This window comes from Microtus ochrogaster, chromosome 26, assembly GCF_000317375.1.
Source record: "Microtus ochrogaster isolate Prairie Vole_2 chromosome 26, MicOch1.0, whole genome shotgun sequence".
In the NCBI taxonomy this organism is placed as follows: domain Eukaryota; kingdom Metazoa; phylum Chordata; class Mammalia; order Rodentia; family Cricetidae; genus Microtus; species Microtus ochrogaster.
The window spans coordinates 13,279,934-13,297,203 of NC_022025.1; the positions used below are offsets into that span (position 1 = coordinate 13,279,934).

Sequence of the window (17,270 nt, forward strand, 5' to 3'; positions counted from 1 at the left end):
GTGTGTCTCCTGTCGGGTGTCTCCTGTCGGGTGTCTCTTGTGTGTCTCTCGGGCTACTTCCCCCTTCAGGCAGTCAGATGAAGACACATAAACTGTACCTGTTTTTCCTTTAATAGAAAAGACCACTCTAATTTCTGTGCGTCTCTGAGAAGTTATTTATTTCGTATTCTTACAGTGTTTTCTCTACTATACAATCCTGAAATGTAGTCGACATAAACAATAAAAAGGAAAGACATGAGCAATGAAAATACACTCTAATTGTAGTCTGTGTTCCATTTGGTGTCACACAGCGTGGATTGGTTGGCGAACGTGAGAACTGTGTCTCGCTCCCTTGTTGACTGTGCCCAACTGATGGCAGAATTAGGACCCTGGTGGTCGTTCCCCACTGCAGGTCTGGTGAAGCCTGGACTGGCCCACGCGCTTAGATCTCAATGGGCTTCACCACAGGCTTCCTGATGTGCCTTCTGTTGGCTCCAGTTTCCGAGGGCTTGAATGGAGCCATCGCCCCGTAGGGTTTGGGCAGAGGAAGCGCGGTTTCTACTTCAGGCATGTAGGCATTTGGGCGCTGCTCTGCCGTCGTGTAAACACCGTTGGGCAGCTGCCGGTAATCTGTTTCCATGTATTCCTGCGAATGGAGGAATTTCAGTTTATTTCAATTTTCTTTAGGCACTGAACTTACTTCTCCTTGGGTCCTAAAGTGCAGCCTTTAGCTCTGCTGGCTGATACTCATCTGTACTTAGTTTTTATTTTACTCTTTGGGGGCCACTACCCAGTTCCCAAATAAATATATGGAGACTTATGAATGCCTGGCCTTAGCGTGACATATTTCTAGCCAGCTTTTCTTAAATTATCCCATCTACCTTTGCTTCTGGGTTTTTTACCTCTCTTTATTCTATACATTTTACTTCCCTTATTTCGTGGCTGGCTGTGTGGCTGTGTGGTTGGCCCCTGGCATCCTCCTCTCTTTCTTTTCTTGATCCTCCTCCTCCTTGTTTATTCTCTCTGCCCACCAACCCTGCCTATCAGTCTCTCTCCTGCCTCGCTGTTGGCCATTTAGCTCTTTATTAGACCAATCAGGTGTTTTAGGCAGGCAATCACAGCTTCACAGAGTTAAACAAATGCAACACATCTTTGCATCATTAAACAAACACATTCCACAGTGTAAAAGAATGTAACGTATCTTAAAATAATATTCCACAACATTCGGCAGAGGGGATGAGGACAGGAGCGGGAAGCCCGCCCCATCTCTGTGGCCTGTCGTCTGCATGGGTGTGGGCATAGCTCAAGCACCGTGCCGATGCTGGGGCTTGGTGTGGGAACCCTTGCGCAGTGGGTTCCACATGCACCAGCTGTCAGCTCACCGTCTGTGGTTGGGCTCTGTTGGTTCCACAGCTTTGACAAAGGCAGCCAAGCTTTTCCTTTGTCACTGGGGGCAAATGTTAAAGCAGAAACGATTGGAATGGAAGCAGAGGGAATGGCAAGCTGTGTGGTTTAACTTCAGGGTCAACGCTGTGCCTGTGCTCAGGGGAAACAACTCCCCTGCAGCGCTAATGTGAACTATAAGGTAGAGAAAGACAGAGGGACGCCATGGGGGGACACCACAGGGGAACCCCAAGTGCCCTAGGAAGGGTGGTCCTAGGGAGCCCAGAGTTATAAGCCAGACCCCATGCTCAGGTGTTCCTACTGTGTCTTTGAATGCACCTTTCCAGGTCTTGGGTGAGAAAGTGAAACAAGACCCTTGCAGAACCATTCATGTGACAGTCTGAGCAAACTGTCCCCATGGTGTGGTCATCTGGACAAGGGATGCCTCGTTCTAATCTTAAAACTATTGAGCCATCATGGAGTTATATGGATGAACAAGGAACCCAGCTTGCTGGTGGCTTCCATGACCAAGCAAGACCTTGGTCACTGGGGAGGAGAAAGCGGTGGCATGGGGGTCTATGACACATACCAGGTGTGGTTCTGTCGAAGGCTGTGGTAGCCATAATATGGCTGTGGAGACCGTGACAGACGGACATGGAAGAGTCAGGTGTGGTGTGAGCAAGTGTTGGAGGACAAGATAAAGCCATGTTAGAGGTAAAGCCAATGTTAGGGCAGTCATAGACCTGCTGGGGGAAGCCATAGTGTTCAGACGTCACAGTCCAGGGCACAACTGTGGGCTGGGCCTTGATGCTTGTCGGGCATTCTTCAGGGAGGAAGGAGGTGCTTTGGCCTACTAGTACAAAGTCTCCCCACACCAAACCTCTTTCTACTCGCCATTCATTCATGTGCTGGAGTGGGAGACTTTCACACACAGGCTGAGCGTGCCTACTAGCAAACTCTGAGGTCCAAAAGGTTCCAAACCTTTTGAGGGTTGATATGACGTCAAAAGTAGATAATTCCACACCTGACATCATATTATGATTGCAGTCAAAATACGAAGATACTAAAATATCATATTAAAATCACCCATGTGTGTGAAGTATATATGAAACAAATGAATCTGGGATTTAAAGTTGGGCCCCACTCCCTAGATATCTCGTGAAAATCATAGAAATTTCAAAGCATCTCCTCTACCAAGCCTTTCAGATAAGGGGCCATCCACCGCATCATGCAAGGACAGACCCCTAAGGCAACCTCTCCCAGCACGCGGCGCAGCATGGGAGTCAACACTTACCCGGGACTTCTCAGCGGTGGCAAAGGCATACATTTCTTCATCTCGGAGAACCTTCAGCCAGTCCTTCTCGATTTCTCTGTTGAGTGGCAGGCCCTTTTCTATCCTGGAACTGCAGGAGAAGATGAATTCTTCTTTCTCCCTCACCTCCTTCTGGAGTTCAATGGTCAGGGCTTGCTTCATGGACAACTCGGCAACCAGGGCCATCATTTTCTCAGTAGCATCTTTGATCCGTTTTTGGTAGCCGTTCATCTAGAAGCAGAGAGCCCGAGGTTAGTTCGTAGAGGTGTTCCGTGAGGATGCAGATAAACAAGAGACTTCTGGCCGCCTGGTGTGGGCAGGCTTCCCTGGAGGAGCGAACAATTGACCGGGGTTCACAGACAATCCCTGAGAAAGGCTGCAGGACTGAGCCTGCTCGGCTCTCTCCTCTGTTGCCATGAAAAAGCGTTGACAGAAGAGACTTGTGAAGAAAGGGACTTTGGCATACACTTCTGTTATTGAGGGAAGTCAGGGCAAGAATCCGAGCAAAAACCACAGAGTACTAATCCTGCCTATTGGTTTATCCTCTGATTCAGTTATTGGGTCGTGCTCAGCTAGCGTACACACAAAGCCTGCATCTGACTGCCACAGAGGACTATGCTCCCAACAAACGACAGCCACGACATCCTCTTATTGATCTAGGCAGTAGATGTTCCTTCTTCCTAAGTGCCTATACGTTGTGTCTCATTGGCAAAACTAACCAGGATAGAACCCAATGTTTGGTTATGTCAATAAGGAAAAACAAAGAAAGAAAAAGGCTTATCTCCCAGGTTGGAGAGCATTGAGGGCTGGCTAGCTTAGTGTTTGTTTTTAAGAGGTAAGGAGGCGAGGGGAGTGTTCTCCATGCCTAAGGTCTCGCCTACTCATAAGCTTTGGCTGTAGTGATAATATGGGTGTATCGGTTTGAGCCCTTCCAGCTGTCTGAGGGCCTTTCTGGCCCCTCTGTGTTTCTCTAGTATTACACGTAATTTCCAGAGATTCTGCCATCAGCTTTGAGAAATCGCCTTTCAATAAAAAAGTGACTTTCTCTCAAGAGAGGGAAATTCATTTTGCAAAGGAAAGGAAGGAGATGTTTACAGAAACATGGGGGAGGGCGCTAGTTCAGACAAAGCCCATTGGCTTAAATGAGTATTATCATGTCTTTGTGTATGAGGTCCAATTGTATACATTACGGCCACTGGGCTCACCAGCGCAGAAGTGCAAAGGCCACACAAAAAGGTGTTTTCACCATTTTAAGGTGAATTTTCACAGTCGTTTCCAATACAACTTTGGCAAAGCTGTCTCTAGCACAGGCCTCAATGTTTACTCGCTCTTCCTCATTTCTCTAGCATTTATTATATGCAAGGAACCGAGAAGCTAAAAGAGGAAGAGGTCCTACCCTAGGGAGCCTAGTCTGGGGTATCCGAACCCTTCACCTTCATCAGACAGGGCAGCTGCACTCAGGGGTATGGACGTAGACCTTCCTTTATTTCCTCCTCTCTCTCGCTGCCTAGAGAGTGTGTGCCCCTTGGCTCTATGTGTCGGCCTCAGGTGTGGTGGGACAGGACGTAGCAAGTGCTCAGTAGCTTCTGCTAAGTGTTAACGCCCTCTTCTGGAGGATGCTCAAAGAGCCCACAGAAGCCAGGCAAGAGCACCGTCCTCTATGGTGCATGTAGCCATTGCCTTCCTCCTGCCAGCTCATGCTGTTAGTCGTGCGGCCCCTTGCGGCTTCAAGTCTCCAACCAGCCTAGGGATTGTGTGGCTGCTGCTGTCTTTCTCCAATCGTCCCTTTTCATCTGTGGGCTCTGGCTGAATTCTGTATTGGAGCAATTTCTACTCGGACCACTGAAAAAAGTGAAGCTTTCTGCTTGGAAAGAAACGGAAAGGGTTTTGCTTTGTACACAAACTGCAAAGGTAACACTGGTTATATTTGAGAAGTTCTCTTGCCAACTAAAACGTAAGTGCTTCTCGCCCTTGAGAAGCTTGGGCTTCCTTCCTGTGAAGTGGATTTGCTCAGGGAGCTGAGTTCAGGACTAATATTTACATTTTTCTGTATTTCTAAACTTATAAAGCTCCATCTCACTAGTGTTTCTCAACAAGTTAAGAGTGGGAAGCGAGAGGTGATAGCGGAAGTTGGGGCCGGGAGAGGGTGAGGGGTGGGGAGATCGATTTGCTCAGGCAGACCTTCTTGGCTAAGAGCAGCGTGTCCTCCTTGCAAGTCTGGGTTTTGCCTCTGAGCCTGTTGGTGAGCTGGGACACGTGCTCATAGATGAAATCCTTCTCCAGTAACTTCTCCTCCTTCTTGGCCAGCTGAAGCTCCAGCTACAGTTGGAAACAATTTCAGCAGGAGTTAAAAACCACTTATGTAAGGCACCATGTTCATTCGCAGCCAATCCACACGACAGAGACATACTGCTCTCTGAGCTGTGGAAATACCTCTGACAGTCCCCGGAGCTGGGCCCTGTCCAGAGACACCCTGGGAGCTCTGCCTTGGGTGGACAATGGGCCTCTGGCTCTTTATGGTACCCACAATGCCAGTCTTTTCAGATAACCCCACCAGGATGACCAATTAACATATTCATTCAAGACAAAATGAGTTATCAGGATGACCAATTAACATATTCATTCAGGAAGACAAAATGAGTTATCAGACTAGGAAAGAAGGGCGCCTTTGAACATTCAGACTACTGATATTTACTTCCTTGGGTAAATATCTGAATCGAAGGTAGGGTTTAGGACGTGTCACAACTAGGGAGCAGCTAGTAGCTAGAAGAATGAAGAAGGTGGGTCTGCCTGTGTGAGCAGAGAGAGGTGTGTTTAAACAGCGCATTTACCATGTCTAACTTCTTGACCATTTCTTCTTCGGTCAGATCTTTCCCGGGAATGAAGCGGATTCTGCCCTTGCTGTCGGGGTTGACAAAGCGTTTCTCCAGGCTTTTGATTCTGTCTGCACACTGGGAGAACTGTTGGACAAGAAACACATGTCAGCTTTAATGTGACTCTTCAGATGGTGTGGGCAGGATCCTCAGCTCATGGGTGGAGCTACACAGATGCTGTGTGGAATGGACCCTGCACATCTGTCTGTCTGTCTGTCTGCCTGTCTGCCTGTCTGTCTGTCTATAAAGGAGGCTGAATCCCCAGCCCTTCCATTGCTCCCAATTGCGTGTGCCGTTCATGGGCTGCTGTGTGGCTAAGGGCTCAGAGTGGTCCTTGCTGCCCCACTGCGGGTGTTTCAGAGACAGGGGCAGCAGACAGGCAGGGAGCTGGATTGCTGCGGTGGCGGTGGCCTTAATGATGTCCCACAGAAGGAAGTTAGTTCTCAGGCCAACCCAGCATGTGCTCTGTGAACAGTCCCAGTCACGTGTGCCCTCTTTGCTGAAGAGGCTCCGAATAGATAACAGCCATGGCATCACTGAGACACGGAGGGGGACGGCGCTCATAAGGACGTTAGTCACACTCACCCTTAGCTTCCAAACGGGGAGGGAGCGCCGTGACGACCCTGAGCTCCGTTTGCAGCTTCCTACCATTTGTGTAATTGCTTTTCAGGGACTTTTGGTTTCTCACGTGGCAGACGGCAAAGATGAGGCTTGATCCCATGGGGTAAAACAATAGACTATTGTACAGTGGTTCTCAGCCCGGGGGCCATGGCCATTGGGGAATACCTACTTCCAGTGTTCTCAGGAACCGAGACACTGCTCAGGGGCAAGAGTCCAAGACTAGCTTTATGGTTGGGGTCAGCACAACACGGGGGACTGTATTAAAGGGTCACAGCACTAGGGGAGTCGAGAACCGTGCTTCGGTGTTAGAGACCACACTCAGGAGTGACACAGATAAAACTTTAGAGTTTCAATTGATGGCAGTCTCCTCTGTAACAAGAATTTTAAGTGGTGACATTTAAGAACAGTGACAGAAATGATTTGTAGTAACACCTCTTGATGTTTCCTTAGTTTTCATAACGAGGAAACTAAGAAATAAATATGGGGCTTTCTGATCACAACCTATGCCTACAGAGGGCTGGATGGATGCCTCGCGGGGAACTGGCTGCTCCTGCAGAGAACCTGGCTTCAGCTCCCAGCACCCAGGTGGCAGCTCACAGTCATCTGTAGCTCTAGTTCCAGGGGGTCTGATGCCTCCTTATGATCACTGTGGGTACTAGGTGTGCATGTGGTGTGCATGTACACACGTGCAGATGAAATCCTCACACCCACTAAACAAAAGCAGACTAATGCCTCCACTTAATTCTCTCACCGGGAATTTAAGGGCACGGTTTCCACTTTCTGTATGAAAACAACGTTCTTGTGTCTTACACTAGCTCACGGGATTTCCAGGACTGCTGAAATGGATCAGTTACTGCAAGGTCCAGGAGAACATGATTCATGACAGCTCTTGGGATTTGGGACAATTAAAATCTGTTTCAAAATAATCGAAAAGAAAAAAAAGCAATCTGAAAATGATGCAAATCGGGAAAACGACAGAATGCAAGAACTCAAGATGGACACCAGGCTGTGATAAGAGCCAAGAGCTGGAGGACAGTGGGCGAGTGCGGCCTGCCCTACGCACACAGCTCTAAAGGGCAAGCGCGGCCTGCCCTACGCACGCGCGGCATTTCACACCCTGTCTCTCCAGGCCCTCAGTTGGCATGGATACAATCACGTGTCAAGTGCAGTTTGAGAACGAATGGGTGCCTTTCTACACAGCTGCTCCCAATCACGTATGGCCCACAGGTCTCAATGTATAGGCCGCCAAGATGATAGTGGCGTGCTGACAGACATGGTGTATAGCAGCATGGAATACATAACAGGTCTGTCTTGTTAAAACTGAATTCTTATTTCACTGTAGGTAGCTGCTACTTCTAAGAATGAGTAATTTTTTTATTATCAAATCTTCTGGGGGAGAGGCAGATAGGGGAGCGGAGAAAAATGTAGAGCTCAAAAAAATTAATAAAAAAATTCTCTGAATTATGCAAATGTCAAAAACATTTCACAAAAGAGAGAATAACGTGAACTTCCACACAATTCTCTCAGCTCCAGCATTCCCAACACGGCTGCTCAAGTTCCCTCCTTCATCCACGCCTCCGTGACTTCCAGCACCTGTGGGACCACACATCATCCAGGTGCCTCTGCGTGATCCCAACACCTGCGCGTCTCGGCAGAAACCAGTTTTCTTTTTTCTCCTCCCCTCTCCTCTCCCCTCCCCACTCCTCCTCCTCCTCCTCCTCCTCCTCCTCCTTCCTTCTCTCTCTCTCCCTCTCCCTCTCCCTCTCTCTCTCCCTCTCCCTCTCTCTCTCTTACAGGGTCTTATTGTACAGCCTTGACAAAGTCATAAGAATTCTCCTGCTTCAGCCTCTCAGGTGCTGGGATTACAAGTATGCACCACCACACCCAGTTTAAAACACATGAAATTAAGATAAAAATTACCTACAGTACCATTTCCCATATAAAATATGACCAACTCTCATGTATGCCTACTGAGTTTATAATTTCTCCACTATTATATAAACATAGTATATACTAATGTCTATAATTTATAGTTTGACCATGTTTCTTCAATAAATATATAAAAATTGAAAAGGCGGAAGGCGGGGCTATTGTCGGGTGAAAAGTGGTTTAGGAGAACGCAATAAATGGAAAGAAGGAAGATTAGCGTGGTCCGGTGGACCGCAGTGCTGATTTGCCGCTAACCTCAAAAACTGTGCCTCTGGAATAGAGAATCTGGTCCGTTTGACAACTTGGTAAGGCCCCCTTTGTTAGACATCCTGGCGATGCTCAAGGGCAAAGACAGACTGGAAGCTGTGTACTGGGAAGGAGCTGGAGAAAGCCCAACTCTTCTGTAAAACGGAGCGTGCTAAGTCGAGAGTCTCAGGTGCCCTGCAGGGTGGTGAGCCTGGAGGTGAGTGGGATAGAAAGGCTGCAAAGACAGCCATGAGACACAGACCGTCTTGGGAGCCTGCGCAGTGATGGCGCAACCCCCGGAAAGCTTTGAGGGGTATGGGTTTCTGAGGTCTAGCATGGAGTTCTTCGCTTCTCTGGGATGTAGCCTCACACACTGCTCTCAGAGACATTGAGTGAAACCTGTCAAGGACCTTGCACACACGGTGTTGTGTGGACTGAGGAGGACACCCATCCGTAGTCTACCCTGGAGGAGCACAGAAATGGAGCAGATGCTGTGTGCAGGCTGACCACTGGTGGGAGCTGGCGTCAGAGCCAGGGAATAAGGGGGGAGATTCTCCCAGAGCCTTGGTGGGGAGCAATCCAGTCGGCTGTCCTGAATGGGAGCAGCTATGGCTAAAAATCAGGCGAGCATGGCTATAAATGACCCTGACGTAGCTGCACAGCTGGAAGATGCTATCTGTCATCGATGTAGAGTTGATCTATCGCAGTGCACTGAGGTATGGAAGCCGACCCTGTGTCCAGGCCCACAGATCCTTCCCATGAGCTAAATGGAAAACTGCAGCTAAAATGTGCGCAGACAGAGGAGACTCGCTCTCAGATTTCTGATTGTTATTTTCGGGGACAGAATGCCTTTCTCTTTGCCATTTTGTTCTTTTTCTGTTTTGATTAACGGAATGCACCTTAATTAATCCCCAAACAAGGGTGACACTTTAGAATGCGGGGTGGGATCTGTTCCTGCGACCCTGCTTGAGTCAGTGGGGAAAAGCGTGGGTCACAAATATGTCGGTCCAGTTTTTTTCTAGTTCATAAAAGTCTCCTGGCAGAGAACGATGGCATCTATCCTTGTTTCAGTCTTTGCTGTTGGGGACCACGGAGGTGAGTGAAGCGTGCAGGCTGAGGAGCGGCAGTGCTGAGCAGGCCATTCCTCCCTCCCCTGAACGTCAGAAATGCTCGCTGTGGCGGAAAAGGCATTTCCCGTCATCTCCGCACTCAGCAGGCTGAGGCAGGGGGGTCGCGATGGGTGTGAAACTAGCCTGGTCTATACGGGCGTCTCAGACCAACAAAGGCCACAAGACCCTGCCTCGATAAGCCAGGGGGACTAAACGTCACATCTAGGTGGTCTCCAGCCACATCAGTGCCAAAATTAGGCTGCGGGTAGTGAGAGCCTACATCCCTCTGGATGGAGCTACAGGAATGAGGAACTAGGGCTAAATCTTGGGATGGCCCAGACCCCAAGAAACAGACAATGCTTCATGGGAAAAACATAAAACAACAAAACAAAACAAAACAAAACAAACAAAACCTGTGTAGCTCAGATTCCCAAAACCCCATCCTGGAGCAGCATTCAGGGTTGGCTTCAAACATCATACAACGTGAAGCTGTGGCGTGGCTTCCACACAAGAAACCGTGTCATTTAAAACTAACAAGGGGAAGGAGACGAGCCAGCGGCTGAGGGAGGCGCCCCGACCACTCACCCACCTGGATTTGCAGCACCGCCAGGTCGGCGTCAAGGGCCCTCTTGGTGGGCAGCAGCTTCTGTGTCACGCAGATTTGTCTTTGCTTTTCGGCTATCTTCAGCTTCAGGAATCGGATTTTCTCATCCAGGATGTGGATTTCGACATCGCCGTGGAGTTTCATCTTCTCTTGGATGTTTATTTTCTCATAAAAAATGCACACTTCTTCCTCACGCTCTATCAGTTGAACACCACTGCGATCAAATTCAGAGCAAGGGTCTGAGTGGGTGCCGAGGCCTCTGTTTCATAGCTCTGTGATTCCCTCCGGCTTTGGGCTCACAACGAACATCAACACAACAGCATTTCAGAAGACAGTGCCATGCCCCAGTGGGTTGCTAGTTAAGCTCCACACACTGGATCTTCCTGGCGGTTGGACTGGCATCTCCATCCTAAGGCCAGTTGTACAACAGGATGGCCACAGCTTGACGAGCCCTGAAGGTTTCCCTGGGGTAGGGGAGTTCGCTCCCAATATGAGAACAAAGCAAAACCCAAGGCTGATTTTTCTGCACATCTTTTTTTGGGCCAAATTTGCCAAGCACGGTTTAGCTAGAATCCCTAGGCAATGGCCCTGGGAATGGAATTTGGGGGGGAGTGGCCAGGCCCATAAGATTCTGTGAAAAGTGAGTGTTCTGTTACCAGATCCTCAGTACCCTGCCCTTTGTAACCGGGCTGACAGGCACAGTGGGAAGTGGGAGTAACTCTCCCTGGGAGGAAGCCACGGCATAGACACACAGGGAGATCCCCTCCACCCCGCCCCGGAAGCTTTGGTTTAACCAGGGCCTGACTTTGACTTGTGCCAGGAGCCAAATAGGATTTCTTTTTTTTTTTTTTTTAACCCAGAAGAGCATTCGTTCGCCTTTTGAAAACATTCTGTTTGTCAAGGACCCTAAAGATATTCCCACGGTGTCCGTATCGGTAACCACAACTGCCACTTTAATCTTTGCAAATCTGCCCTTCACTCCAACCCTACTGTTGTGCAGCTGTGTGTGCGGCTGTGCCTGGCTGACCTTAGTTCTCCATCCACCCCGTCGGTTTGTCTGTCAGAGCTGCTTCTTATCAAATCCCCTCAACGACAAAAGCCAACGGTAAGGCTTTACCGTCCAGTACCTTCGGGCGCTAGCACTCCAATGCTTTGTGAGAAATCACACACGGATTTCATGAAATCCGAATTGTTTCTGAACATCTCAGCTGTCAGTTTCTTATAGCACCAGCGGCCGTGGTGGGTGGCGCTGTTAAAGCGTCACCCTGCCAAGGGCTAGCTTGCAGTCTGGAGGAAATGCGCCCTCTCCTAAGCCTGTGTTACGTACGGGAGGATGGGCGGATGAGGACAAACACGGCCCAAATGGGATAGATGTTACAGAGTGGACTCGCATCTGCTGATCCAGAAGGATTCACTGTTACCCTAGAGCAGTGGTTCTCAACCTGTGCGTCATGACCACTTAGGGGGTCGTATAGCAGATATTCTGAATATCATATATTTGCATTGTGATTCATGACAGTAGCAAAATTACAGTTATGAAGTAATAACAAAGTCATTCTATGGTTGGGGTTCAGTGCGGCCTGAGGAACTGTGTTAAAGGGTCTCAGCATCAGGAAGGTTGAGAACCCGCTGTCCAATTGTCTCAGAGACTTTGATCTTCCAATGTCCAAGGCCTCCTTTTTGCTTCCCTTCTGCAGACAGTCTTTTTTGTTTTTATGCGCACAGCTCCCTCCCACGGGTAAAGAACATGGCTACATCTCGGTAGGTGCCCTGGGCACCCGGGCCCAAGCCCGTTCATGGCCCTTACAGAGGTGTCCAGGGCACCCAGCCCAAGCTCATTCATGGCCCTACAGAGGTGCCCTGGGCACCTGGCCCAAGCCCGCTGGTGGCCCCTACAGAGGTGCCCCGGACACCCGGCCCAAGCCCGCTGGTGGCCCCTACAGAGGTGCCCCGGACACCCGGCCCAAGCCCGTTCGTGGCCCCTACCATTCGTTTCGACGCTGGACGGCCTTCTCATACTTTTTGTGGAGCTGCACCATCTCCTCCTCAATGACGGTGATCATGCCGGCCAGGCGGTCCATACTGGTCAGCTGCGCCTCCTTCTTCTCCTTCATCTCCTGAAGCTTGGCGGTGATTTTGCACACGTCGTTCTGCATGCTCTCCCTGATGGTCACGTTGTTGGAGTGCTTCAGCATGGAGTTCTGTAACTTCCTTTTAAAACAATGGCACAGTGGGGGGGGGGGGCGGGGGATCATTTTCCTCGGAAATACTGAAGGTGTCTGCAAAACAAGCCTAAAAAGTGTGTCTTCCGAAATGACATCCCTGCGTGGTGCTTTCGGGACTTCCTGCAGTGGGATGAAGATGCTGTCATTGTATCAACCTCTGTGCTACACTGTTGTGAAAGGGTCCTCTGCCATCTTTGTCAAATCTACATCCGTGTTCTGAGGATAGAGGGGCTTCTATGCCCACGCCTAATTGGACCTGAGGACTCAGCCTACAAGGATGGGTCAGGCTGCGTGACGTCACAGCCTGGATGTGGTACTTTAATTTCCTTCCAGGGAAGAATCTGACTAGGAAATTTCTCTTTCTCATGCCTTTCAGGTCAGGGTATTCAGTATTACCTTTATCAAAGTCAACTGGGCAATAGTGGCCAAGAGAAAAAGCCACTTATATGCCATCTCCATCTCCAGCGATCAGGAGCTAACTGGGTGGAAGAGTCCAGTAGGTCTAGGCATAGGGCAAATATTCTTTCTGGGATTATTACACAGGTGAACTCATTTACTAACAAACACAGTAACGAGGAGGATCACGGGTAAGGAAAGAGTCCAGAGAAGTGGGGTGACTCCCTGAGGCCCCACAGAGAGTGTCTGACGGAGCTGTGGGTTTAGCCCCCAGATCCTGCTCTCGGCAAATCTGCTGTGGGCTCCCGAATGCTCGTCACGTGCTTCAAACCCACAGCCCGGGACACGACCTCGGAGACCATTGTCTTCTGGCTTCACCGGCAGATGATCAGATTTATACTTTTTTTTTTCTTAATTGGGCAAATGTGAACACCAACAGATCATCACAGTAAGCATAGTTTTATGTTAGAGTTTTCCATTCATTAATGTGTGTGTGTGTGTGTGTGTGTGTGTGTGTGTGTGAGAGAGAGAGAGAGAGAGAGAGAGACTCTAGAAACCAGGAAGTGTGTCCACCTGAGAAGCACGGTGTGGGAATAGTCTTGCTCCCTGCCGTGACCACCAGGATCTTACAGACTGCCAAATCCACAGAGGACAAGGCTTTGGGAGGACTTGGGCTGTCTTGACTCTTACCTATCTTGAGAGACAGCACTGTTCCTTAGGATTTCCAGCTCATTTAGTGACATTTTGTGCCTTTCTCTGATCTCGTTTACTTTCTGATGAGCTTTGTGTAGGAGGTTGACAAACTTATTCCTTTCGTTTCTGATTGTGTCATAAAGTGCAGCAAACTCTTTAAGTCTGGAAAAAAACATGAAGCAGTTTCTGAGAATCGAAAGATGACTATCGCCTTTCTCCAACCAAATAGCTAAATCATGACCAAACTCTTTTTACCTCCGATGAATTTCATGTTTTCTCTTCTTGTGTAGTCTGATCTCAAGGTCCTTTGCTTTGATTTCCTTAATGACATTGAAATGTTTTTGCTGAAAGGTGAAGAATTATGTGTGAGATAAAAAGAAAGCCAAGTGTGGCGGCTCATGTCTGCAATTCCGGCACTGGGGAAACCGGGGCAGCAGGACGGCTATGAATTCAGGATCAGCCGGTGATATATAGTAAGAAAACCAACAACAAAGACCACAACGTAAGAGTACTCCAGCTGAACCCCACTCCAATCCCGTCTGGTCATCCTTCCTAACCTGCTGGGCTGGACAGAGCTGCCCGGCCAGTTGAGGGGATTCCCACTAATTAGGGCAGAAGGTACTCAAGCTTCAGGAAGAACTAGAGAGCCTTCCTGTACAGACAGGGTGGGGACGCTGGGGGACGATTGGGAGAAGATGGCTGTAGACCACCCAGCCAGGACAGCATGGCGTGCTGCGTTTCCAGAGGCCGATGATGACGAGGAGGAGTTACAGGAAGTTTCACTGAGGTCGTGACCTGAGCCCTGTACGGTGTCCAGTGTCCGTGAGACGGAAGGAAGCACTGGCTGTAAAGAGCAATTCCTTCCTGCTGTGTTTGCTGGGAGTCTGGGAGTCTCTTCTGTTATAACAGGCGCTGACACCAGCTGTAAGCTGTATATACATGTATTAAAAAGAAAGCAGTTACACCTTTAACATCCTAAGAAAACTATTCCAGGTGCTGAATGTGCTGGTGATGGTCTTTGGAGAGGGCATGCCTGGTGTCCTTTCTCGGGGGGTAGGAAGCATCCGGAAACAGTGTCTGCTGGTAGCATGGGGGGCAGAGGGGGGAGGGTCAGTCACCCTCAGGGGCAGCATTTGGGGGCGGTGGTTTCAGTCACCCTCAGGGGCAGCAGAGAAGACAGTATGGATACACTGCGATTTTATTTTGTATAATTTTCTGTGGAAACGGGCGTCGACAAGCTAGCCTTCAGATACACGAAACGCATAAACCAGGTATAGTCTATGCTGTCTCTAATGGAGCAAAATCTACGCTGTCTTGTGGATGGCACCAATGTCAGCATGAATCCCATCCTCATCCCCTTACGTATTTATAAAAGACGTGTGGTTATTATATAAATTAATAAGACTGAATACCTTCCGTCTTATTAACTACAATTAATGTTTCAAAGAGTAATTCCCAATACTGAAACATCAAAGGGAAAAGCAATGTTTTCCCTTAGAATTTTCATATCTCAAAGAGAACCGTCTTGAGCTCTATTATGAATAAGTTCATTTAGTAATGAAGTTTACCTTATGTAGATTATTGTGTTTATAACATAAGGGTAGATAAAATAAGGATCAGATATTAGGACTGGTTAGAATTTGTCTACTTTGTCGAACAGATCAGTTCTTTTCTGGGAATAATGAAGTACACCTCTATAGTACATCTGAAATTGCTGAAAAGAGAGATTTCTAAGTAGGAAGGCTCACAGAAGTGGACTCGTCCACCCACAGCAGGTGCTTCTGAAAACACTGTTCTGGTTAACCCCACCCGGGCCCCGACTTTGGGGGCGATGACCTTCTCAAGCCTTGGCTGCCCCTCTTAGTCATTCCTCACGGGACAGCATCATCTCTGATTCCCGAGAGGCTGCGCTCTCTCTTCTGTCCCCTACCAGCCCAGAGGTCCCATGGGCTCTGATTCCTGAGAGCGTAGCCTCTCAGAAATCTCTGCTCCCTTTGACATCCCTTCTCCTCTCCCGTTGACAGTCAGGTGGAATCTCTCACTTCTCAGGTGTGACTGTGTCTAATTAAACAGGGAAAGAGGTGTCTGAGGAGCTGGATAATTGCGGGGGGGGGGGGCGTCTAGGAGGCTACAACTTTCCCCTCCAGTCTCTGCTACAGAATCTATTCCATATTAGTATTAGTGCCCATAAATGCTGTATAAGTGTGAGTTCTTTCTGGGGATGAAAAATATCCCTCCCCCGCGTCCGCACAGAGAATGAGAACAAAGATGACACTTGGGAACAGCCAATGCCCAGGTCACATGACAAAGGCAGCCGCTCTACTGTAGTAATAGTTCATAACATACTCTTTAAAATTATCAAAATTATTACTATTAATTTTTGAAACACAGTGTCACAGGCCACTGAGGCTAAACTCGAACTTACTGTGCACCTGTGTCTTCTATCTCTTGATTGCATGTAACATGTGCACGCTTCTATCTCTTGATTGCATGTAATACATGCACACTTCTATTGTTTGTTTGGCAAGAGGTCAAAGTGCACAGGCAGGCACTGTAGCCTTGAGCTGTCTCCCCAGTGTTTGCTTACTTTTAACCAAGAACCCCTAGACACAGCCCTTCTGTGGACTAACTGACTTCAGGTTAAAACGTTAGTTCCTGCTGCAGGAGGGCTTCATTCTCTGATATTGCTTGTGGCACTTTGTGGGAGTCGGGAAATCAAGGGCAAGGCAACTAAGAGCATCCTTCCCTGTAGGATGCTCGCCTGATGACGTCCCATGCCCTGTTTCTAAGTCTGTGACTCCGACCTGCAGATTCTCTCTGTGGCCTGTGCGCCTGGTAGCCCTGGCCCCTGGAGACGCCCACTTCATTCTTGTTGAAATCGCCATCTCTCCAGACCCTCAGTTCATGGTCATGTTGTTGTTGGTTTTTTTTTTAACGTATAGACTGCTAACTATTGAGGTGTTTTATGTTTTGCTTTGCTTGTTTGCTTGTTTCTCAGTGTATGATTCAGTGTCCTTTAGAAAAAAATTATTGTTACTGACTTGGAAGGAAATTTAAAATCATCGCTTTCTAATTAGTGATGCGTTAAAACGAGGCTCCCTTGAACCTTTGTGGTAATTAATAGTGGCTATAAGAAAGCCGTTACCTGGGCTTTCAGGAAATCCTTGGACTTTTGTTCCCGCTCGTCAACTCTGAGCTGAGTCATTCGCCCCAGGTTGAACAGCAGGTCTCGCATGTTCTCTTGTTCCTTCAAGAGCTTGTTTTGCTCTGCGATCTGCTGCTCCACCAGCCTCGCCTCCGCTTCGGATAGGCTCCTCTTTGGGAAAGCACGGGAGTATAAGTCATCTTCTGAAGGAGCACCGTAAGGCCGGCATAAAGCGCCGTCTTCCTTCCGCGCTTGTCAACAGAGAGGGCAAAGCCACCCCAGCTCTCTGTCTGGGTTTCTCCTCTGCTGCACGGAGGATGCGAACTTGTGGGTCAGCGAAACCGAGCTTGACCTCAGTGTGGTTTCAAGGGACTAGAAGGGCTTTAAATATACGTCTTAAAATATTAAATATTCAACAGCGGTTTGAATGACAAAGTTTGAGATTTGAAAACAGACATTGTTGAAACCGACTTTTAATATAATCAATAGCCCTTTTATTCGAGCAATCTTAATAACCTGTAAAGGTTTGCCATGTCAAACACATCCTCTCCCCCCTCTTCAGGGGGGAAAACAGTGGGGAATGAACTTTAAGATAAAGATGGTGTGTGTGTGTGTGTGCGTGTGTGTGTGCGTGTGTGTGTGTGTGTGTGTGTGTGTATGCGCGCGTGCACACGCTCTATAGAGAGAGGCCACTCGGCTAGATGAGAATTCTGTGTGTGTGTGCCCAGTACAGACAGACCTCTTGCCTAGATGCG

At 48.6% G+C, this 17,270-nt stretch overlaps 1 protein-coding gene across 1 annotated transcript in view; it reads right to left on the bottom strand.

The window, feature by feature from the left end:
• Positions 1 to 141: 141 nt before the first annotated feature.
• Ccdc146 (coiled-coil domain containing 146) overlaps positions 142 to 17,270 on the bottom strand; it is a 123,103-nt gene continuing 105,974 nt past the window's right edge. The window contains exons 11-19 of the mRNA XM_005358351.1: positions 16,516 to 16,686; positions 13,626 to 13,714; positions 13,368 to 13,532; positions 12,043 to 12,267; positions 10,042 to 10,270; positions 5,506 to 5,634; positions 4,856 to 4,993; positions 2,657 to 2,905; positions 142 to 625 (exon numbers count right to left, since the gene is read on the bottom strand). Coding sequence (XP_005358408.1) covers positions 422 to 625; positions 2,657 to 2,905; positions 4,856 to 4,993; positions 5,506 to 5,634; positions 10,042 to 10,270; positions 12,043 to 12,267; positions 13,368 to 13,532; positions 13,626 to 13,714; positions 16,516 to 16,686 — 1,599 coding nt within the window. The 3' untranslated portion in view covers positions 142 to 421. The remainder of the gene's footprint in view (positions 626 to 2,656; positions 2,906 to 4,855; positions 4,994 to 5,505; positions 5,635 to 10,041; positions 10,271 to 12,042; positions 12,268 to 13,367; positions 13,533 to 13,625; positions 13,715 to 16,515; positions 16,687 to 17,270) is intronic.